Consider the following 24,137-nt stretch of genomic DNA (forward strand, 5'->3'; position numbering starts at 1 on the left):
TTTCCTTTGTTCCTGTTGGTATATTGCAGACACACCCAGGGGGAGGGAGTCCGACATTGTCCGACAACACCTCAGCAAAGGAAACAAGCTGCTTCTCATTCAACTCGATCTTTCTGCGGCATTCGACCTAGTTGACCATCACACGCTACTCCAGACATTAGACGCAATAGGAATCTCAGGTAATGTTCACAAATGGTTCCAAAGCTTCCTCAAAACACGAACATACAAAGTCAAATCAAAAGAGCACATATCCGACCCATGGTCAAACCCATGTGGAGTACCACAAGGATCACCATTATCACCCATATTATTTAACCTCTTCATAGCATCCCTAGGCATAACCCTAGACGCCCTAAACACAGTATCATTCAGCTACGCGGATGACATAACTATCCTCCTCCCCTTTAATATTCAAGACCCATTATCCACAAACCACCTGAAAATAATAATGGAAACGGTAGAAAAATGGATGTCAAGTCATAAACTAAAACTGAACTCGGAAAAAACTAAATTCCTACTACTAGAGAAGGAAAAAAAACCATCTCTCACAGAACTAGAATTAAATACAATCAAGTACCCAATGCAAAGTACACTCAAGATCCTGGGAATACAACTAGACAGAAACTGCACAATGCAGTCTCAAATCCACAAAATCATCTAAAGAGCTTTCTTCACAATACGTAACCTAAGAAAAATAAGAAAATTCTTCAACAAAGATCAATACAAGATATTAGTACAATCCCTAGTACTAAGTATTGTAGATTACTGTAACAGCCTATACCTATCATGCCCAAACTACATGATAAAACAATTATAGACAGTTCAGAACACAGCCCTCAGAATCATCTACTCACTCGGCAAATATGACCACATCACCAAAGCATACTTAGACTCACACTGGCTACCAATAAAAGCAAGATCCCAGTTCAAATTCTACTGTCTACTATACAAAGTAATACATGGAACAGCCCCCAGCTACCTAAACAACAGACTACACCGTAACCTCTCACACAGACTAAGGAGAACTCAGAGCCTATTCATTCACCCCCCTCTCAAAGGAACACGACGAAAGAAACTATACGACAGCCTTTTAGCGACACAGGCAGCAAAGATCGATACTACCATCACCAATCTACTGACCAAATCAACAGACATTAAAGTATTCCGAAAAGAAATCAAAACTCATCTCTTCAAAAAACACTTCCCATCATCATAACCTCACAAAAGTATTAGAAAATGCTCTCATGACCACCTCCATCACCACCACCAGCAACACCCTGAATCCAGACAGTATTATCTCTATTCGTCTAAACAACCTATCACTATCTACTACCTGCTATCAATTTCTCCTGGAAAAGTCCAGACTAACAATTGTAACTGGACACATTCCTGATTACATGTACTGCAATGCTACTGGAAATGTCCAGTCCTCTAACTTGTAATCCGCTTAGAACCGCAAGGCACAAGCGGAATAGAAATCACTAATGTAATGTAATGTAATGTAATGTATGGTTCTATTCCCTTATGAAATGTTGGTTGGGTGGTTTTTTTTTATTGTTGTATGGATTTTGATTGATTATAAATGTATATATGATTAATATTATTTGTATAGATACTGTATTGCATTTTTGTTGGTTTTGAAACTCAATAAAGATTTATTTTAAAAAAAACCCAAAACCCCCAGCTACATTAACCGCTCTTACCACATCCTCCAGCAACGCATTTCAGAGCTTAACTATTCTCTGAATGAAAACATATTTCCTCCTATTGGTTTTAAAAGTATTACTCTGTAACTTCATCGTGTCCCCCCTAGTCTTTGTAAATCTTGATGCAGGGAAAAAAATCAATCCATTTGTACCCGTTCTATACCACTTAGAATTTTATAGACTTCAATCGTTATCTCCCCTCAGCCATCTCTTTTGTGTTCTGTGGTCTATTTTATGGCTAAGCATGGTTATTTTTGTCATCCATCTAGCTCCTAGGTGGAATACAAATAAATAAAACAATCTTGCATGGGGTCTTAAGCTTGAAAATGGGTTTTAGTTTGTGCTCAACATAACAGGTGTTTGGAGAAAAAAAAAGGGTCCTATAAGTTTATTCATGCTGAGTTCCAGAAAACATGGGTGAATTCTATTAAAACAGAAAAGAGAACTGTATCATAAAGGGAGAATTACACATTAACTGTATCAATTAAAGGCCAAAGACAAGTTACATTTTCAGAAACATGATTAGAGAACTTTATATTGTGACCTTTTTTTGTTTGGAATGTGTGTGCCCGCTATGCCTATTTGCAATTATTAATATCGAAGTATGATTTGGGCATGAAAAACCACTGATGAAGTCAAACTCATTGGGAGATATGAAATAAAGAAAGGACAATGATTGATAGCAGCTATTTAGTTACAGTTGTTCCCTTTTATTAGCATGTGGTAGACTACTGATAATTAGGGGTCCTTTTATTAAGATGCACTAACTGATTTAGCGCACACTAAAGATTATCACGTGCTAAATGCTAAGGTGCCCATAGAATATAATGTCTTAGCATTATAATCTTAGCATATTGTGTCTTTGCATTGTAGTCTTAGCATTTAGCACGTGCTAAATTGGTTAGCGCGCCTTAATAAAAGGACCCCTTAGCTCTGTAAGATTATTTTTCATTAGCTAAGAGCAGTAATGGCAGAAAAAAAAGAGTTGGCAAAATGGCAGGAGATTCCATACTCGTTATATGCTATCAGTTTCTTTAGGATTCTTACAGACATTCCGCTTCGAGACCTGACACTACCAGATCCGTCCACAAACTCAAACTATCTTTCTCCCCGTTAAAAGGCGTCATGTATGCAGGTAAATTAGGGAAATCCCTTTTCAAATTCACTGAGCTTTGGAATAACCTCCTTGCCCCTAGGCTCATTCCAATTATTCTGAAAGCATCTGAAAACCTGGCTTTTCTCCAAAACGTAAAGCTATCTATTGAAAATGTAAAGCTAGCTATCCTCTTCATAACCTCTAATTCCTTATTATGTCCTTCCCTCATTTATTGAATTTACCTGTAAATCATGCCGAGCTGTATCTTTATTGAGATGATGCGGTATACAAACTTAAGGTTTAGTTTAGTTTGGGATAAAATTATAATGGCCTTTTAAGCTGAACTGACTTTTATATCTCAGCGGCACAGCACTGTGGGCTTTGATCCAGTTTCCAGGACACAATTTTTTTCACAGAACTAACGCCTATGATACTAAACATGGATGAAAGCTAAACCTGAAGTGGCAGAATTAAAAATACTTTATGCTATACTGAATCTAATAAGACAGAATAGTAGCAATTATCGTATTCTTTGTTCATGTAAATGATATTGGTGTTACCCTTTCTACCAAATTGAATCAATTTGTAGGGTTGTTTTTTTTTTTTAAATAAAGGTTTTAAAAAAATTGTTTGTGGGGAAATTTTACTGTTAAAGTCAAGAATTAGAAATAATCTAGCATTCTTTTTGCTGTAAAACATAGGCCATAATCGGTCCCGTACTTATTTTGTAAAGTGATCATTATCTCACTATATATCACTCAAGGGTAAATACTTTTAATTGTATGTTATTAAAAGTACAAAATCTGAAGAAAAATGATTAGTAGTTTCTTTACTATATGAAACTGAGGGATATTTTAGAAACTTTTTTGATTGTTTTGAGGCTGATTTATAAGGCCATCCTCTAACAAATTAGTGCCAAGTGCCCATCTTGTAAAGGAGAAGTGATTTACAGTACATTCATACTCATGTACCCTCTGAAAATGATAAATTCTCAATTTAATGCTGCATTTCTATTAACTGTATTGCTAAATAAAGCAGATATGGTGTATCAGTTTTCCCATAACTGTTAGAGCATATCAGTGCACTGTAGTACAGGTACATATACCAGGGGCCGCAGAAAAATTCTCATCCCAACCAAGAAGAGAATGATGTGGAGCCATGAAACCTACAAGTCATTCCACACTTTTCTTGACACTTATCGTTTCAGTGAGGCAAATGTATCTAGCAAATAGACACAAGTATAGGGAAACCAAGCCATTGTGACATCACCGATGAGGTTGGCTCTTAAGCATTGCTGGAATGAGGCATTATGATATCACAATACGAGGGGGCCCCTGAAATGTTCTCAGCCCAACTAAGAAGAGAATGATGTGGAGCCATGAAACTTACAAGTTATTCCACACTTTTCTTGACACTTATCGTTTCAGTGAGGCAAATGTATCTAGCAAATGGGCACAAGTATAGGGAAACCAAGCCATTGTGACATCACCGATGAGGTTGGCTCTTAGGCATTGGTGGAATGAGGCATTATGACATCACAATACAAGGGGGCCCCTGAAAGATTCTCAGCCCAACCAAGAAGAGAATGGTGTGGAGCCATGAAACTTACAAGTGATTCCACACTTTTTGTTTCATTTCATATCATTGAAACAAAAAGTGTCAAGAAAAGTGTAGAATCACTTGTAAGTTTCATGGCTCCACACCATTCTCTTCTTGGTTGGGCTGAGAACTTTTCAGAGGCCCCTTGTAATGGTATCAGAATTCATTCTTTCTACAAGTGCAAAATCTTGAAACTCTACTGTGTGATTTTATTGCTGCAAGTTCGGTCAGAATCCTTATGAGACATCCCAAAATAAAATGATTGGATTGAAACAGTGAATAAATTCTGCCTGCTATCCAGGGGAACATTAACGCAGAATGAAAACAAACAGAAAAAAAATAATGAGGTGAAGGAGAGGAATGAACAACAGAGAAAGAAAGAAAGAAAGAAAATGGAAGAAAAATAGGAGTATTATACCATGGTCAGGAGGGATGCCACCACCTGCTCCTTCTCATATTGCATTCAGAATACTCCAAATACATATTTGCCAGCTCTCATGGCCAACAACTCCAACTCCCTCTTAAGTAAAGTATGCAGTCAGATCAAGTTTTGGAAAACAGCTTTTTAGACAAATTGAGGAGCTGTCTAAATGTTTTTATGATTGAGCTATAAAGAACGAGTTTATAAGAGAGCCTAGAACTTTAATTTAGGAAATATTTTTGGATTGTTTTTGTTTTAGGACTTATTAAAAGTGTACTTCATTTAGGGCTCCTTTCACAAAGGTGCGCTAGCGTTTTTAACCCGTGCGCTAGCTGAAAAACTACCGCCTGCTCAAGAGGAGGCGGTAGCGGCTAGCGCACGCTATTCCGCACGTTAAGGCCCTAACGCGCCTTCGTAAAAGGAGCCCTTAAAGTTGTAAGAGATCATTGTTTTCTTCCACTGTATTTGAATTTATTTTTGTTTTAGTCGGGAGGAGCAAACATCAATATTTGAGATCGCATGTTAGTGGCTCGTGAATCAGAGGACGTAGAATCTGCAGAAGGTTATTGAGATTAATCTGTTCAGAATGACATGGGGTCCTTTTATTAAGGTGCGCTAACCGATTTAGAGCACGCCAAAGATTAGCGTGCTCTAAATGCTACGGCGCCCACAGAATATATTTGATGACTTGGAATTTAGCGTGCGCTAAATCGGTTAGTGCACCTTAATAAAAGGACCCCAGAGTAAGTAAAAGGCAGTTTCTCATTTCTTTCTGAAATAATCCTTTAGTGGTGTTGTGTTGAGATCCAGCTACAAGGGCTCAATTGTCTCATGTTCTCACATAGGCCATCCTTCACATAAGGCATCATCCTATATGCACTGGGCTACTGTACCTTTCTGTTCTTTGAAGTATCCACTGTTACCCAATTACTGGCAAACTAGTTCATGCTAATCATTAGAATAAATAAAATAATTCAAACAAACAAAAAGAAAAAGAGCAATCGGTTATCACGGTGCAAAATGATCTGTTGTCAGGCATTAAGCAGTCAACTAGATGTAAAATTCCATGGAACGAAGGTATTATTTACGCTGTTGTAGAGATGGTAATTAATATTTACATCTTGGAATGAGATATAGGAAATGTTAATGATTGGCTTTACTAAGAGGATCATTTGATGCCAATGTGAAAGCCAGGGAGAGGCGGCAATTATGCAAAATCATCGCATGCATCCTATCTTTAATATGGAAGTTTTACAGTTCAAGTCTAAATTCAGGAAAATAACATGAAAAAAAAAGTTTCACTACAAAATCTAAACATGAGAGAAAGGTTTAAGAGAAATAAAAAGCACATTGCATATGTCAGATAATCTAAGTCTGATTATCTGAGCTGTGCTAGCTACAGGGAAGCACTTACCCTTGAGTCCAGCTAGAAGTTAGCAGGGTAAGAAGGAACAAACCAGAATAACAAAATTGACTAGCAACAAGGGCTCAGGAAAGCAGACAAGGGCCCTAACTAGAAGCTATAGAACTAGGGTTCAGGCAAAGTATGAAAAAAGAAAACTACTGTTGTTTTTTTTTAAACCCTTACAACTATGAATTTTCAAGTGACACTAGAATATTTCTCCATTTCCTGAGGGCGGAATAAAACTTACAGTTTTCAAAACAGGCTGCTCTTTATTTTCTCATTTGATCATCTACCTGATTTGCAGTCAGTCAAATATAAAAAAAATGCATTTAGGATTAAATATGACACATTAGATGAATAGGTTGACTACTGAGAATTTTTTTTTTTTGCACTTTTCCAAATGAATTTGTTTTTTCTAACTGGATTCTCTGTGATGCGCTACCAACACAGACACGAGACACAATACAGCAGGTGATTTGCAAACAGGCGGTCACTTTTATGAAGCTTAAATACTGACAATGGGCATCTTATAATGCGGCAGCTTTCCAAATTCACTACTTTTGTCAAATAAACAGAGATTTGGAGTCCAATGATGAAATATTTATAGAAATAATACTGGTGATAACCACTACCGGGCCAAAAAACCAAACTTATTTGAGGCCAGCTTTTAAACCAATCAGTGCTGGGTCAGCCCAATAAAAGTGATTATAGGGGGGGGTCACACCTTAAAAGAACAGCAGGATCTATTTTTCACATTTCTTAATACCACAGGAATACACTTCACCCTTCTTTTACAGCCATCGATCCCAGAAAAGTTAAAAACTGTTCTTAACCATTAGACCAGAGATTGGCAAATAATCTTTAACATCACATAACATTGTGGGAGTTTCTGGCACAGTGGTTAGAGCTACAGCCTCAGCCCCCGGAGGTTATGGGTTCAAATCCCATGCTGCTCCTTGTGACCCTGAGCAAATCACTTAATCCTCCCATTGCCCCAGGTACATCAGATAGTGTGTGAGCCCACCAGGACAGCCAGGGAAAAATGCTTGAGGACCTGAATGTACACCACTTAGGTTATAAGTGATATAAAAATACTAAAAATAAATAAAATAGTACATTACATTCTCTGAGTCCTAAATAGTTTTTCTAAGCTCCCTTTAACAGACAGAGCTATAGAACAAGAGTGGAGTGCGTAATTTTCTGTAACAAGAACATATTCCTATTGTGCAATGCTCTATTTCTACTGCAATTTCCAGAAAATCAAACAGTCCTTTAGATCTTGCTGGTACGTAATAAGGCAAGCAAGGTAAACAAAGAGCTGAAATGCTATTTCAATGAATACAAAATAGCTGAGAATTCGAAATAAGGTTCATTCTTACCTTTCATCAGACAAATATACCTCTTAAAAATGCAATACTCAGTTTACCTTATGGCTATTTTAAACCACGGTTTAGCCTGAAAGTACCATGTGTGCATTATGAAGTATGCCAGATATGAAAGAAAAAAAAAGTTACATGCCCTGTTTAAATCATAAAGGGGTGACTGGAAAGGATGGGTTTATGTTATGCTGAAGCATGGAAGGTGAAGCTGAAAAGGATGGGTAGTGATTTGTGGTGATCTACAGACAAGTGGCTAAGCTAACCGGATCAAATGGACAGACTGACCTAGTTTCCATTGTCCACTACTGTGTAAATGGATTTTAAGGCCTACTTTGTCTCATGAAAACCAGGTCACTAAATGAAATAAGAGCAAAACAAGGACTGGAGGTCTTTCTGTCACGATGAAAGGGTTGACCCCCTTGGATCCACAGAGGGGTAAAAGTCCAAAGCAAAAAAGACTGTGGAACCAGAAGGCTTTGTAAAACAAGCAGTAAATCCATAAGTTCAAAACTATTACGTTCATCCACAGTTAAAGTCAATGAAGAGAACTCAACACGGTCCGTGTTTTGACCTTCAAAGTCTTCCTCAGGGGTCCCGATTGGTCTCTCCACAGGACTGTGTTGAGTTCTCTTCATTGACTTTAACTGTGAATGAACATAACAGTTTTGAACTTGTGGATTTACTGCTTCTTTTAACAAAGCCTTCATCAGTAACATCTTTGGTCTTTCAGACCAGAAGCTATCTGACAACATTACAAATAGAATAAAATGGATTCAACTGGAAGGATAACAGAAGAGCAGAAGCTCACAGAAGGCAAACATGAGACATGCTCTGAGCAGTGATTGAGAGAAAAAAGGTAGGGATGAGCACCAGGCAGGAATTCAGTTTGTCTGGGCTATTTTTCCCACATTTTGGACATTTTTATCGGTGCAGCTCACGCATGTTTAATGAAAAGTTTTGGGGTTTTTTTTTTAACATGCATTAGAACTGTTTAATATATGCTAACTAATAAAGCATGCAATAAATATGCTAGTGAACTAAATAATAACAAATATACCCCCCCCCCCCCGTAAAGGGGCCTGCTCACCAACCTGTAGTAGTTGCTTAATGCAGAAATGATTGTGTGTTAACAATGAAGGTCCATGCTGACAATTACCTCAGCAGATAGAAAGGTGGGATTGCCTTAAAAGGGAGGTTGTATATGCCGGATGCTAACATTTACATACCCATTGTCTTGGATTCTATATATGGTGACTAATGTCACCAATAAGCCAATCGGCAGTATTTAGCACAAATTAGAATTTATGCGCGCAACTTTGTAAGCATATTCTATAAGGTGGTGCATGTAAATTCTAATGCACCAATCTCAAAAGGGGGTGCGGCTATGGGAGGGGCTTGGATGCTCCTTAAAATTTGTCAGAATTTAAGAGAGTCCTATAAAGATTTCCAAAATTACCTGGGGGGGGGGGAGGCGGAATTTTTCCGTTAAAGTCAAGAATTAGAAATGATCTAGCATACTTTCGAAGCATGCTGGCTTCAGATCCCTTCTGATGTCAGTTCCTGGTCACGGGACCGGGATGTGATATCAGAAGGGAGCCGAGGCCAATGTGAGCAGGAGGCGGAAGATGCCGCTTACGCCGATGAACAATGTAAAAGGCATGTGGGGAGAGGGCGCTCAAGTGGCGGGGAAAAGTAGGGGCCGCACGGAATGGTGATACCAGGCACCACCAGCTCAGCCAACTCCCTCCCTTGATACACCACTGGTTGCATGTATAACTGGGAGACACGCACATGTCCCACCTATGCTCCACACACATGTATGCCCATTGTTTTTGTGCCATAACACTTACGGAATTAACTTGCTTAAGTACTAGTTTTTGGTGCACGAACATGTGCAAAGAGACGCCCGACCTCAGGCATCTAGCTAGAAAATTGCCCCTTACCTCCTGAATTCTACACATGGTGCTTAGAGTTGAACATGCAAATTTGGCCACATGCCCAATTTGTAAGCACTACTTAGTTGAATAACAAGCCAAATAACACTGATAATTGGCTTCTTAAAAATTTCAAGCCAAATAACACTGATAATTGGCTTCTTAAAAATTATCAGCATTAATTGGATTTAATTTAAATTTGTGTGTGTAAATTGAGGCATGAGATTTGTGCCTAAAATTTACACACAGTGCAGAAATGGGAAGGTAATGGGCAGAATGAGGACGTTCCTCAAATTTACTCATGTAATTATAGAATAAGGGGCATGTGCATCAAAGTTAGGGTTGACGATTCGTCCCACATTTCAGTTGCTGCAAATGGATGCACCTGCTTGCCCTGGATCGGTAGCATGGAATGTTGCTACTTTTTTGGTTTTTGCCAGGTACTAGTGACCTGGATTGGCCACCATGAGAATGGGTTATTGGGCTAAATAGATCATTGGTATGACCCAGTATGGTTGTTCTTATGCTCTTACATGTGCCAAGTATAGGACAATTAAGCCATTGTGACATCACTGATGAGGTTGGCTCTGAGGCACTATGACATCACGATCTCATTTCTGGAACGTTGCTCTCATTGGGATTCTGGAAACCTGCTATTCTTTGAGTTGCTGGAATGCTGCTACTCTTTGGGTTTCGGCCAAGTACTAGTGACTTGGATTGGCCATGAGTATGGGCTACTAGGCTTGATAGACCATTGGTCTGACCCAGTAAGGCTATTCTTATGTCTTATGTCACCTATAGGTAGGGATGGATCTCAGGCATAAGCACTATTCTATAAACTGCACCTAACTAAGTGTGGTTTATAGAATATTGCTCAATGTTGTGTTTTTTTTTTGTTTTTTTTGGGGGGGGAGGGTTAGCTTTGAGTTTGTAGGCACCATGTATAGAATTTACCTCTATGTGCTTACTTAGAGGCTCTTTTACTAAAATGTGCTTTGCCCATCCTAACATGGGACTTTCCTGTGCACTAAGGCCCTGACTCTATGAAGACCACCTAATTTAATTGATTTCACTCAGCTGCCCCTCATTATCTCTCTTCACTTATCTTCCCCCAAGTCCCCCCCCCTCCACAAGCTCCACTCAGCTGGTAAGTCCCTCCTATATGTGCCCTTCTCCTCCCTCTGCCAACTCCAGTCTCCGTCCCTTCTGTCTCGCTGCACCGTATGCCTGGAACAAACTGCCCGAATCCCCACGGTGGGCTCAGTCTCTGGCAGTGGTCAAGTCCAAGTTAAAAGCCCACTTCTGCTTTCAACTCCTAACTCTTCTCACCTTGGGTTCTGCTTCCCAACCCTCTGTCATGTCTGTCTGTCCAAGTTAGATTGTAAGCTCTTCCAAGCAGGGACCATCTATTTAATGTACAGCACTGCATATACCCTTCAGCACTATAGAAGTGATAAGCAGTAGTAGATTAATCAGTGCTGATATTGGCACTCAACACCTCACAATGAACTGTAATTGGATTTAATTGAAATTTAGGCACCTAACTCAAAAAACTCAATTCTGTAAAAAGCAGGCACCCAGATTAAAAGTGGGTGTGGTTAGGTGGGCAGATCATAGGTGTGTTTTCGAGTTAGGCACCTCTTTGTGAATCAGGTGTCGCTGGGCTCCGATATTGGCGCTTAATTTTAGGTATAGAAAACCATGGCATAAATTGGGGGAGCCTAAATGTTAGGATGCTGAGCGCTGCCTAAGCATGCCTAGGTGACGTTAAGCGTGATTCTATAATGGGTGCCTACATTTTATAGAATCAGTGCCTATGTTGGTGCCTAAATTTAGGTGGACTTTATAGAATCAGGGCCTAAGCCCATTTCTAGCACAGCTGTAAAATTCAGTCTTTTTCCATTATTTCATTTCCTGGCAGTGTACTGATGTTTTCCTCTCTGGCTGGATATATGGATTCCTGAAAATAAGCTACTTTGGATTGGTTGTGATATTTCATCAACTCGACTGAAAATCTTGACTTTAAGATAAGTGCTTATTTTGCCCAAGAGGTTTATATTGACATTTTCTTGAACTGCAGATGATTTGCATAAGGGATTCTGATTTGGAATGACAAGAGACTGGGTTTTTGTAAAACAGTCTTTTTCTCCATTAAGAGCAAGCCAGTGATATGAGCTGGGCTCCTGATCTCAATAGTGGCCTATGGTCTATTTTGAGGTCTGTTTTCTGGTTTTGAGGCTTGCCATTTGATAATACACTTCTCTTACAATATTCGCAGGGGTTAGGGGCAGAGCTGGCTCGTGAATAATGAAAATTTGCGAATAATTTTTGGGCCAGCTCTGACTCACCCCCGCCTTTCCCCCGGCATCCCGGACCTTTTTATAAACAAAACGCTGCATCACGGACTTCCCCGGGGCTTACCTGGTGGTCTAGCAGGCTTTCGGGGCAAGAGTGATCTTCCTACGATCCTGCCCCGTGCAGATCACTCATACAAAATGGCTGTGGGGAGTTCCTGTCGTAGTCTCGAGAGAACACGGGAACTCACAGCAGCCATTTTATATGAGTGATCTGCACAGGACAGGAGCTAAGGAAGATCGCTCCTGCCCCAAAACCCGCAAGACCACCAGGTAAGCTCCAGGGAGGTCCGGGATGCAGCGTTTCATTAAAAAAAAAAAAAAAAAAATCATGAATAACCGAATCCGTGGATACTGAAACCGCAGATTCAGAGGGAGAAGTGTAATTACTTTTCCAGTTTATCCCTTAGTGCAACTCATCATTAGCAAACTTATTATTATCTAATGCAGTATTAGCATTCAGCCATTAAAAAAAAAATCAACATGAGAGAGTCAGTGTTATTATTAAGTTAGTGCATGCTTAATGTCAGCTCACTGGCTGAATAATGCTTCCATGCTCATTTGTCACCCCTCACATGCCCCCTCAAAAATAAAATATATTTTTAAATACTGCGTGGTTAGCACATACAGATGGCAAAACTAATGCAAAATGCATTAGTAGTAAATTTAAGCAAGCCAGAGAAAATATTTCTTCACTCAATGTGTAATTAAATTCTGGAATTCATTACTATAGAATGTGATGAAAGCAGTTAGCTTAGCAGGGTTTAAAAATAAATAAAAATAAAATAAAAAATTTTGATAATTACCTAAAAGCAAAGTCAATAAACCATTATTTTAAGATGGACTTCAGGAAATCCACTGCTTATTCCCAGATACTTGTCTTGATGGACTTTTGGCCTGTCCCAGTATGGCAACACTTGTGTTCTTATGTCCCACATTAGGCCATTTTTCCCATGTTAAGCATGCATTAATGCTTAACAAAGTTTAGAAATGTGCCCCTAAACTGATTAGCAGACTTGATATCACCACTAACTTGGTAAGTACTGCCCAAGCAAGTGGTGGTCAGAGTTGATTTTCAGTGGCACGGACCATTTAAATGCTGCTGAATATCTGCAGATGGCCCTCTCATGCCCACTTAACCACACTAAATATAGATTCAGTGAACTACAGTGAAACACGGTTGAAATACAGGTATATCTACTGGGGTCAAAGGAGTTTTCCATGGATTTACAGCTAGGGTTACCAGATTTTACTTTAGTAAAATCCGGACCCCCCTAGACCCTCCCCCCAGGCCCACCCAGCTCCACCCATCCCAGACCTGGGTTTTGAAAAGCCGTCTGAACCCCCGGATGTGTCCTCGAAAAGGAGGACATGCCTGGGGAAATCCAGACGTCTGGTAACCCTAGTAATTTACAGCACACAAAAAATGTACCTTAATGTTGGTCGAAGCAAGCTGAGGTGGAGAAGAAGGCAGGGACATGAAGCAGGAATCACAATGAGATATGGAGCAAAGAAAAGCACTGGGGTTGATTAGGTATTTCAAAATGAAGTTACAGCAGGGGGATGATGATTAGGGGACATGTGCCTTGCTCAGGTTGCCAGAGGCTACGTCATTTCAAAGCGAAGCATGCAAAAGCAGGTCTGGAGCTTGTTTTGGCGGATGTGATAAATCAATCATCGGTAAGTGATAGGGATGTGCATAAGACAATCATTTTTGGTTTATTTTCAATTCCTTTGGCCTTTTTCCCCTGGATAATCAGACGTGTTTTCTATTCATTTCACATATTTTCATGCATTTGTTCATTCGATTTTCTACACCGTTCTCCCAGGGGAGCTCAGAACGGTTTATGAGAATTTATTCAGGTATTCAAGCATTAAGATAATACGTGTTAAAACTTTGTGACACACTGACAATGCACATTGACCCGGATTCTATAAATGGTGCCCGGAATTAAGAACTTAGATCGGAGTTCAAACCTCTGTATACGCCTGCGTGTAAAATACACGCAATGCATGATATTTTACAGAATAGCAATTAGGTGGAGTTCTAGCATTTAGGCCCTGATTCTGTAACTGGTGCCGCTGTTGGCAGCTGGATTAAAAGTGGCCGTTGATTGTGTGTCAATTACGTGATGGCGCCTGGTACAGAATCGTGCCTCTGGCAAAGGTAGGCACCAGAAATGTAGGTCAGGGTTTTCCTAGCCTACATTTCTGGCGCCTACCTATGATGTGAATCACACTTCAGACCACCCAATGCCACTTCCAGCATTAGCCATGCCCACAGTGGCGTTAGGCGGCCAAAAGCGCCTACGGAGGCGCTGATTTTTGAGGCACTACTAGGTGCCTTGAAACTCAGTAAAAAATATTGTTTCAAAAGTGTTTTTTATTTGAGTTTGGGTACCTACTAGCACCTAAATAAACAGCTCCATTTAGAGAATCCAGGCCTTATTGTATATGCATATTTGTGCACATATATGTTACAGCCCTTCAAATTTGGAACTCGCTCCCGATCAATATAAGAGAAGAAAAATTACTTAGTAAGTTTAAATGAAAAGTCTTCTAAAAAGCTGGCTTTTTAAGGATGCTTTTAACTGAATCGTTTAAATTCTATTATATTAGGATATTTTACAGTGGACTAGTAGTGCAAGTAAGCAAAAATTAAGTGGGTAACCTTCCCCAACCTCTTGTTTTATTACCTATCCCTTTTCATTTGTTTATGAATTGTATTTAATCCTTCAATTTTTTTCCCTCCCTTTTTCACATGTATTGTTTTGTTAAAATAGTACTAATAGTCTTGTTTTAGGTTTTTATAGCCTAATTTTTAACTAAATGTAAATCACATTGGATTTGGATTTTGCGATCAAATCAAATATTTTAAATAAACTTGAAACTTTATATGCCATTATTCGAATCACTAGCAAAAGTGAATAATATATCTGCAAAATGATTAACATATTCAGACTGTGACTTTCAAAAGTATACCATTGCAAAGGAAATGATTAGCTGCCCATAAGGGAACATTTTATACTTTTCATTAAGTCCAATTCTAATCATATTTTTATTTTCCAATTACAGTTTTTTAGAAAACCCTTTTTTTGGTCATTTTCACACTTTTCTTAGAAAAGTTGCTTCAATTGCTTCAATCCTATGAGAACCCTAACACAGCTTGATTAAAGGGGGCCAAATTTTGGGGTTTTTTTTACTGCAATTTGAAAGATAAAAATATGATTAAAATGTATAATCATATAAACTTTTTGAGACAATTGAAGCAACTTTTCTAAGAAAAGGGTGAAAATGACCAAAAAAAAAGGGTTTTCTAAAAAACTGTAATTGGAAAATAAAAATATGATTAGAATTGGACTTAATGAAAAGTATAAAATGTTCCCTTATGGGCAGCTAATCATTTCCTTTGCAATGGTATACTTTTGAAAGTCACAGTCTGAATATGTTAATCATTTTGCAGATATATTATTCACTTTTGCTAGTGATTCGAATAATGGCATATAAAGTTTCAAGTTAATTTAAAATATTTGATTTGATCGCAAAATCCAAATCCAATGTGATTTACATTTAGTTAAAAATTAGGCTATAAAAACCCAAAACAAGACAATTAGTACTATTTTAACAAAACAATACATGTGAAAAAGGGAGGGAAAAAAACTGAAGGATTAAAATTTGAGTTAATGAAAAGTAATAAAGTGGGCTGCTAATAATTTCCTTTGAAACTTTATGCTTCTGAGAATCACAAGGATCTAGATATGTTAATTCCTGAATATGTTAATCATTTTGCAGATATATCATTGATTATTGCTGGTGTTACATTTTGATATACCTGCTATTTATTGCTTTGTGCTGCTTATATCTTTTGGCAATTCTTCTAATCGTTTACACATCTAACTGCCGTGTAAATGTCAGTGTCCAATTTATGAAATTACTTCATATCCCCCCAATTCTATACATGGCACTAATGATTGCATGCTCAACTTTGCGCATGCAGATTCACGGAACAACACGTCAATTAGCACATTTTTAGCCCGCATCGATTTTTCAGAGCCATTTATGAAACTCACCCCTATATTTTTAATGCACACTATTCAGTCAAATCTATATGAGCAAATGCACATCCCTAGAAAATGGCAAGACAGAATGGAAGAAGACAATGCACACAGGCATATTGTTTTACAATGGCTTCGAGCCAAAAATCTTTTTTTTTTCCATTGGCAGAAAGGGTTGGGGGAGGGGGGGGAAGAGTGTGTTCCAATTAGGGCACAATATCGTTTTGGCAATCTATATCTTTCTTTATAGTTTAAAGCCAATGAAATCAGGGATATAATGAGTATGCCCAGCGTATGCCAAAAATTCATCAGTCAAATGCAGAACTAATGCACTGTGAGTTCACATCTAATTAGATTTTGATATAAACCTGAAAAAGATGTTCAGTATATATTTGCACTTTTAACGCACGGTGTGCTTCTATTAAGTATTGCACTTTAAGATAATGATCATCCCACATCTTTTCCAATTAACTTGTTTCCCAGTTTTTACTGTGTAGGATATATTAATATATTAGAGGCAGAACAATTCCATGAAAACATTAATTGGTAACACTTAAGCGACTTTACTCCTCACACCAGGCAGTGCTTCAAAAGTTCAGGCTGCAGGTCCTTTTCAATATCCATTCCATGTGGGTTGCATTATTTTGATTGGCCCATTCATCTCTGGAAATTGGTAAGCAGTTCATCTGCTTGCATGGCCACGGCCACGTTGACATGTCACAAATGACCCCGCAGGTATGCAGAGTTGTTACAAGGGATGAGCTAGCAAAGCGACTTCCTGAGGCATGAAGCCAGGGTGGGCACCGTGCTTCTCTCTGGAGTCAGGTCTGTGAGCACATGAGCCCAAAACGGAAGGGGATGCCAAAAGCAGCCCTTGCTAGGGAGCCATTTTGTCCAGCAACCAACTGCAGATATGGGTATCAAATTGGTCCTTGTGATGTGCACAAGCGATTTTGTTTCTGGCAGTGGAATACTTACTGAGCAAGCTGGTGATCAAATTTAGTTTATGCATGTCATTTGTGATACCACTGCCAATACGGCTATTGCCTGAGAGCAGAAAAATTGCAGGGGATCTAGTTAAAACAGCAGTACTGGGAACCAAGCTTCAGAACATCAAGTTGCCTGTTTCTCTTCAAGTCTCAGTACCACAGCTCAGTTTTTTGGAAACAAATTAGACATTTTTCTGTGTGTGTGTTTGTTTGTTTTTCATTTTTTGAAATAGATTTATTCTTTGACATAGTTGCAACCCTTGCTTTCAGAAGATTTCCCTCGTCAGATTTTAGTTGTCCATTCTATCTATTTGAAACTCAGTGGAAAGCAAAGCTATATAGGATAGCGACGGAATGGCCGAGCAGTAAAACAATGGCATGAAAAGCAGGGCTGAGATTCCAGTTCCCTCATTAACGCTCCTTGGGATTTTATCTCCCATTACTTCACATATTCACATAGGCCATATAGTATCTATATTCTAATATCACTATAAATCTCCTTGTGCATCATTTTGAAACATAGGCAAAAATATAGGGCCCCTTTTATTAAGCTGTAGTAGGCACTAATGCATGCTTATCGCAGGTTAAAATCAACTACTGCAGGGTGCGCGCAGGTGTCTCATGGTAGTTTTGTCTTCAGCACATGCTACCCAAATGCTAAAAGGTAGAAAATATATGTAGTGCTAGGGTAAAGAGTAGGTAAGCCCAGCATTAATCAGTTAGGGCAGCTGCATTATTGCAAGCTAAACAATTAGGTCTGGATACTACAAACGGCGGCCATATTAAAAATGGCTGCCAATCACGTCAACCACACGATGATGATTCTTTGAAAACGTGGTAAATTTGAAATGCCAAATAAAACTACAAAAGAACTGAAGATTAATAATTGTAGTACCAATCTATGCTCGTGTTTAATCCTTTAGGGACTATTGACTCTAGCTCGTATATCCAGCGCTGTTCTTTTCGCTGGAGGCATAACTGTCTGTTGCCTCCCCGGATGTCTTATTCCACATGTTCTAACACATAACATATAACATTTTAACTGAAAAAAGTCATGGTTTAGGTTCAAACAATTTTCAATCATTGCAGTTGGAAGAATCTTCCTGCCTAACTCACTTCTTTTGTAGTTTTATTTGGCATTTCAAATTTACCACGTTTTCAAAGAAGCAACCCGTGGTTGAAGCAGCTGAGTTAGTTAACCAATGAGGAGAGGCCAGCATTCTCCTTAGAAATGACATGGCGGGATTGGATAGGCTTTTCTCCCTTTAAGAGAAACTGAGACGCCACTATGAGAGCAGGACGCTGGTGAGATCAGGTGAGTAATATTGTTTTGTTCCTTTTTGAGATTAATATACGTTTTTAAGACAAAAGAGTGAAACATACTTTATAAAATTGCACTCACAAAACTGTGAACAGCGAATGGAAGTCTAAGAGCCCTGAAGAAATGGCTAAGTTCCGTGAAACGTTGGCTATATATAGGACACCACTGAAATTATTGTCAGCAAAGTTGTTTTAAACCTCAGTCCTTAAGAATAACCATAGTGGCAATTAGTCATTCTAACGGAAGTGTTTTAGAGCCACTGATGTGGGAGGTAGTGATTTGAGCCTTTAGCTCTACCAGAAAAGACCTGAGGCTTTTTCTTCAGACAAAATTAACTCTCAGACAAAATAAGTGGAGTACCTAATAGATTTTGTGACCTAACTTAGAATATTGGCCTTAGTGCGTGGTTAGTGCAGGAGCCCTTACCGCCTAGTAAACAGATGTGAGTAATGGCTCCCATACCAGCGGCAATGCGTTGATTGTGAAATTAGCACGTGGCCATTAATGGGGAAAGTAGGACACTCGGCCTTTTTACAGATGAGCTAAAGGTGGCCTTAGCATGCAGGGAAGCCCCAACTTCTGATAACACAGGCCACATTTTAGCACAAGGACCCAATCTATAGTCTGCGTTTTATAGGTGAACCAGTCCAAAAAAAGTAGGGAAGGGACACCACACATGAGCCGTAGAAAAAGGAAGCGCCAAATAATGAGTGTCGGATTTATATAATTCCAGCAGTTAATCATAAACATTAAGGCATTTTGTATGGTTTTATTTTTATTCTTATGGTCCTTTGTTTAACAGTCCTTTTATGATCGTTCTGTTCTCTTAATATATATATATTTTTAATGTTAAGTTTGTTTTAAATTCGTGCTGTTTTGCCTTATAGATTTGATCTACATATTCCTGAGGAAGGCTTTTTTTTAAAGCCGAAATACAGACTGTGTTGGGGTCCAGTATAGAAAGGATGCAAGGACTCTCTGTGAAGCTTGCTTTATGTTTTAATTATTTATATGTCTATGCTTTCATTATTTATATGTTTGCAATAAATTGATTGTTTCCACACATGGGGTTGTGCTTCCGTGGTAAGAGTTTTATAGGCACACCAGTCAGCACAGGAGGTTCCTGATTTATGTAAAGATTTGTAAAGATGCATATGGTATAAAATCCGTTCAAAATGCTGCTGCATATTCCATGAGCGCCGCTAGTCTCACATTACCCCTCTCCTCAAGTTGCTTCATTGCCTCCCCGTCCATTTCCGAATACAGTTTAAACTCCTCTTGCTGACTTACAAGTGCATTCGCTCTGAAGCCCCCCGTATGCCTGGAACAGACTGTCTGAATCAATACGTCATGATCCGTCCCTGGCAGCGTTCAAATCCAAGCTAAAGGCCCACTTTTTTGAAACTGCTTTCAACTCTTAATTCCCCCTCACTGCTATCACATACCTAGACCCACTATAATCTCCCCAACCTTGAAATGTCCTGTCTAAATTAGATTGTAAGCTCTTCTGAGCAGGGACGGTCTATTGTGTGTTAGAATGTACAGCGATGCGTACACCTTTCAGCGCTATAGAAATAATAAATAGTAGTAGTAGAAGGAGTAATTGTTTGTGCGTGTTTGTGTGTCTGTCAACTGAGTTTTCTAAAGATTTGTTTCCAGTGCTGCTGCTTTAAATTATCATTCAGTAGCAAAAGTTTCCGTTTTTCATGGGGTTATAATTGCTACCTTGCTAAGTGCCCTGTACAGTAAGCCTCCAATTCAAACCCTGTCCAGATCTCTGTCTTCTGAGCAGATGAAGTGTAGTATATAAAGCCCTCTACACGGGGGAGGTTAGAGGTTCTGGTTTTGAATGGCGCGGGGCAAATCCTCAAGTGGTTCATGAAATGCTTATTTCGGCCACACACTTGCTTGAGGTTTTTACTCTGTGCACAATGAACACGAGCTCCTGTTGCAATCTTAGAAACTGTGCACCACTCAAAAACAGTACATGTGCCAATGACTGAAGCAAGCGTGGAACTTAGGCAGTGGGACAGGCGTCTTACCCACTTTAGAAACACAGGGCCTTGACAAGGTTTGCACTGGAATCAGAGATTTTCTCCTAAGATGTGGGCACAGGGAGAACTATCTGTGGACTACATGCCACATTTAATTTTGGAAATTCTGCCATCTGCATGGTGGCCAGAGTCTTTCTTGGAGTGAAATAAATTGTCATGAAAGTTTCTGCATTGATATGAATTCACAATAAAAACTATGGTATTACAATCTTAATTAATTAGGACTGATTTTACTAAGGCGCTAAAGTAATGATTAGCATGCACCAAATGCTAAGAAGCCCATTTTATTTTGATGGGCTTAGCATTTAAGTTCAGTGGCTTAGTAAAGTTAGAAGGCGCCCAGGGTGGTGGAACAGCCCCCTGCCTCCTCTCCGTGTCCCCGCTCCTTCTGCGCCCCCCCCCATTCCACACTTACGCTCTCCCTCCCCCGTACCTCTTAACGTTCGCCAGCGTGCGTGGCTTCTGCAAGCATGCTCCTCACACCAGCATTGGATTTCCCTCTGACGTTACTTCCTGGCCCCATGACCCGGAAGTGATTCAGACGAGAACCAGGCTGGCGTAAGCAACAGGCAGAAGTTGCTCGTGCTAGCGAAGATAATATTGAGGTACTGGGTGGGGGTGGTGTGGTGTGGCAGGGGGGGGCGGAGAGCTGCCAGCGCCCCAACCCACCTAGTGTCTGGGGCGGTCCGCACCCCCCCCTGACTACGCCACTATTTAGGCCAGATTCTATAAACGACACCTGAAGTTAGGTTTCTAGATTGCTGTGCTTAGCCGATCTAGGCACCTAACTAAAATATTCAATTAGGCTTAATTGCCACTATTAAAAAGCAATTAAAAAGTTAGCTGGTAGGCGTCTACTCCGCAGTGCCTTCCAGAAAGTTGGCGTGGATAGGGGTGGATACTGAGTGGATTTTGGGCATAGTTTGACTTAGGCATTGGTAGGTGCCTAACTTAGGCGCTCTCATTTAGGCCAAGAAAACCCTGACATAAATGGGAGTGCGCCTACGGCTTCAACTCCTACCGGTGCCTAAGGCTGCTTAGGTGCCACTAGGTGTGATTCCATAAATAGCTCCCCCTCCTGGATGATTGACAACAGAGCTCCTCAGCGCCTAGAAGTTAGGTCCCATTTATAGAAACAGGGCCTTACTGCATGCTAATCATTAGTGCGTGCAAAATCTGTTTGCACACCTTAGTAAAAGGGCTCCTTAATGAAGACATGGCATGTTTTATGACTTCTGTTATAACCCACTGGAATACTAAGCCTGATCAATTCTGCCTGGATAAAATAATAATTATTATATAAGAATATATATATGGTTTTTATGTTAGAAATGTGGTCAATATGCATACTGATTGCCCACACATGTTTATACACACATAAATGAATATGTGTTGCTCTCATATGCCTATTATATTTCCAATATGTTTATATATTGTCTACATATGTATACACATATCTGTAGAATCTATGCAAACCACCCAAATTAAGCACAGAGCCGAGATGCGCATGTAAACTGAGTGAGTCAACTGAGCGCTAACAGCCAATTACCAATGTTCACTGAAGTTCATTGCCACTAATTTGGAGTTACCTGCACATCTGCCTATGCACTCTTCTATAACTCTGGGTGCCCAAAGTGTCTTGTTATAGAGAATGACAAAGGGACAAATATTCCCCGTTCCCGCGAGAGATCTCTAGCCTCATCCCGCCCCAGTGAGTTCTTTTCCCGTCCCTGCCCCATTCCTGCAAGTTCTGTCCTCATCTGCGCAAGCCTCGAACACTTTAACTTCATAAGCGTTCGAGGCTTGTGCGGGTTAAGGCAGAGCTTGCAGGAATGGGGCAGGGGCAGGAAAAGAACTCACTGGGATGGGACAGGGCTAGAGAGATCCTGCGGGGACGGGGACAAATTTGTCCCTGGGATCATTTTCTGGCAACCCAAAGGGGGCGTGGCTATGAGAGGGGCAGGGACATTCTGAATGTTTCGGCACAGTGATACAGAATATCAGGGTGATGTGCCTAACCTGCATACCAGGATTAATGCCATAAATCTTCATGCTCATAGTTGGGCACAAGAATCTGCTCTAAGCCCTGCTTTGTAAGGCATAACACTTAGCATGAATTTTTTTAAGCATCCAAATTTGGGCATCATTTACTGAATACAGCTCATATTACTAAAAATTTCAAACATGAAAACCATATTTATATAGCTCCACTGATATATAGATCTGGCTTTATCCATATGTTATACATATATCTGTAAAGTATCGACTAGAGAAGGTCTTAAAGTATTTTGACCCACAGACCTCAGAAATGCCTTGGTGTATGTTCAATTCTCTTTAAAGAACATACAAGCCAGAAACGGCATCCATAGTCGTCATAGGTCACTATATTATTATTTAAGTTTTTATTTGTTTAATAACTTATATAAATATTTTAGATATCAAAAAGTACTCATCTTTCATCTTTCATCTACGCGGGTGGGGGTGCCTACCCCCACCCGCGTAGATGAAAGATGAGTACTTTTTGATATCTAAAATATTTATATAAGTTATTAAACAAATAAAAACTTAAATAATAATATAGTGACCTATGACAACTATGGATGCCGTTTCTGGCTTGTAAGTTCTTTAAAGAGAATTGAACATACACCAAGGCATTTCTGAGGTCTGTGGGTCAAAATACTTTAAGACCTTCTCTAGTCGATACTTTACTTTTGAAATTTTGGAGAGGTTTAAAATATAGGAGCCTGATATTATTGATACATATATCTGTACACTGCCATGGCTGAATCTCTTCATAAAGGCAGTTAATAAATATATGCTAGCTATATAGATACATTTATAGAGAGGGAAGTATACACATATCTATATATCGGTGGCTCATGCAGATCAATCCTACATAAAATTTGATCCACTATGTTGCTGCCGCCTGACACAGGTGCTTCTTTACTTACAAAATTGTGAAATCGGCGCATCTAGCTGCGGCACATTTCCTCCTTTTGCGTTGAGTTTTTGCACTTGCGTGGGTGGCACCGGTTTGTGGGACTGCCCAGTCGCTCGATACATTGCTTGGACCCAGAGGATGCGATCCTGCTCGTCATCGCTCGCAAAGATCACCGTGTCGCCTTCCTTCACTGCATTGAAAAAAGCTCGGCCACCCTCCAAGCCTAGCAAGAGACATGGATGATTAAAGCGTTTATAGCCTGGAACCCGCAGAGATTTGACCACAAGCAGAGAGAAGGAGATGAACAAGCTTGATCTTCATTTGGATTAAGACCTACTCAGAAACTTTCCCTTACTGAAGTGCCTGATAAAGGATGCCTGGCAGCACGGTACCGTAATTTTATTCTGGGCTCCAGGTTTGGGGATAATTGAGAAAAAAATCATAAAGCACGCAACTAAATAAAAATAAAATCAAAGCTGGGACTGCAGTCTCAAAGGCTGAATTGCTCAGGAAGGTAGTGTGTGGCACAGTGGTTAAAGCTACAGCATAAGCACCCTAATTCACTCTGCTGCTTGTGACCCTTGGCAAGTCACTTAATACCCCCATTATCCCAGGTACATTAGATAGATTGTGAGCCCCCAGGACAGACAGGGAAAATGCTTGAGTACCTGAATAAACCCATGTAAACTGTTCTGAGCTTCCTGGGGAAAACGGTATAGAAAACTGGACAAATCAACAAATTTTGGTTGACTATAATTTAAACCTGACGGTCCTTGTAGTATAGAGGTACATTACAATTAAATCATAAATATCCACTTTGGCTTCAGTTTCTTGGGCTCATTCTTCTATGAATGGAGTAATTACTGAAACAAAAGTAGCACTG

The 24,137-nt window shown here is 39.6% G+C and overlaps 1 protein-coding gene across 7 annotated transcripts in view; it reads right to left on the reverse strand.

The window, feature by feature from the left end:
• Nucleotides 1–24,137, reverse strand: part of CADPS (calcium dependent secretion activator) — a 447,229-nt gene that overhangs the window by 237,094 nt on the left and 185,998 nt on the right. For all 7 annotated transcript variants that reach the window (XM_033925902.1, XM_033925901.1, XM_033925899.1 and 4 more), the window contains exon 11: nt 23,265–23,477. In XM_033925902.1, the coding sequence (XP_033781793.1) occupies nt 23,265–23,477 (213 nt within the window). The remainder of the gene's footprint in view (nt 1–23,264; nt 23,478–24,137) is intronic.

This window comes from Geotrypetes seraphini, chromosome 17, assembly GCF_902459505.1.
Source record: "Geotrypetes seraphini chromosome 17, aGeoSer1.1, whole genome shotgun sequence".
Taxonomy (NCBI): domain Eukaryota; kingdom Metazoa; phylum Chordata; class Amphibia; order Gymnophiona; family Dermophiidae; genus Geotrypetes; species Geotrypetes seraphini.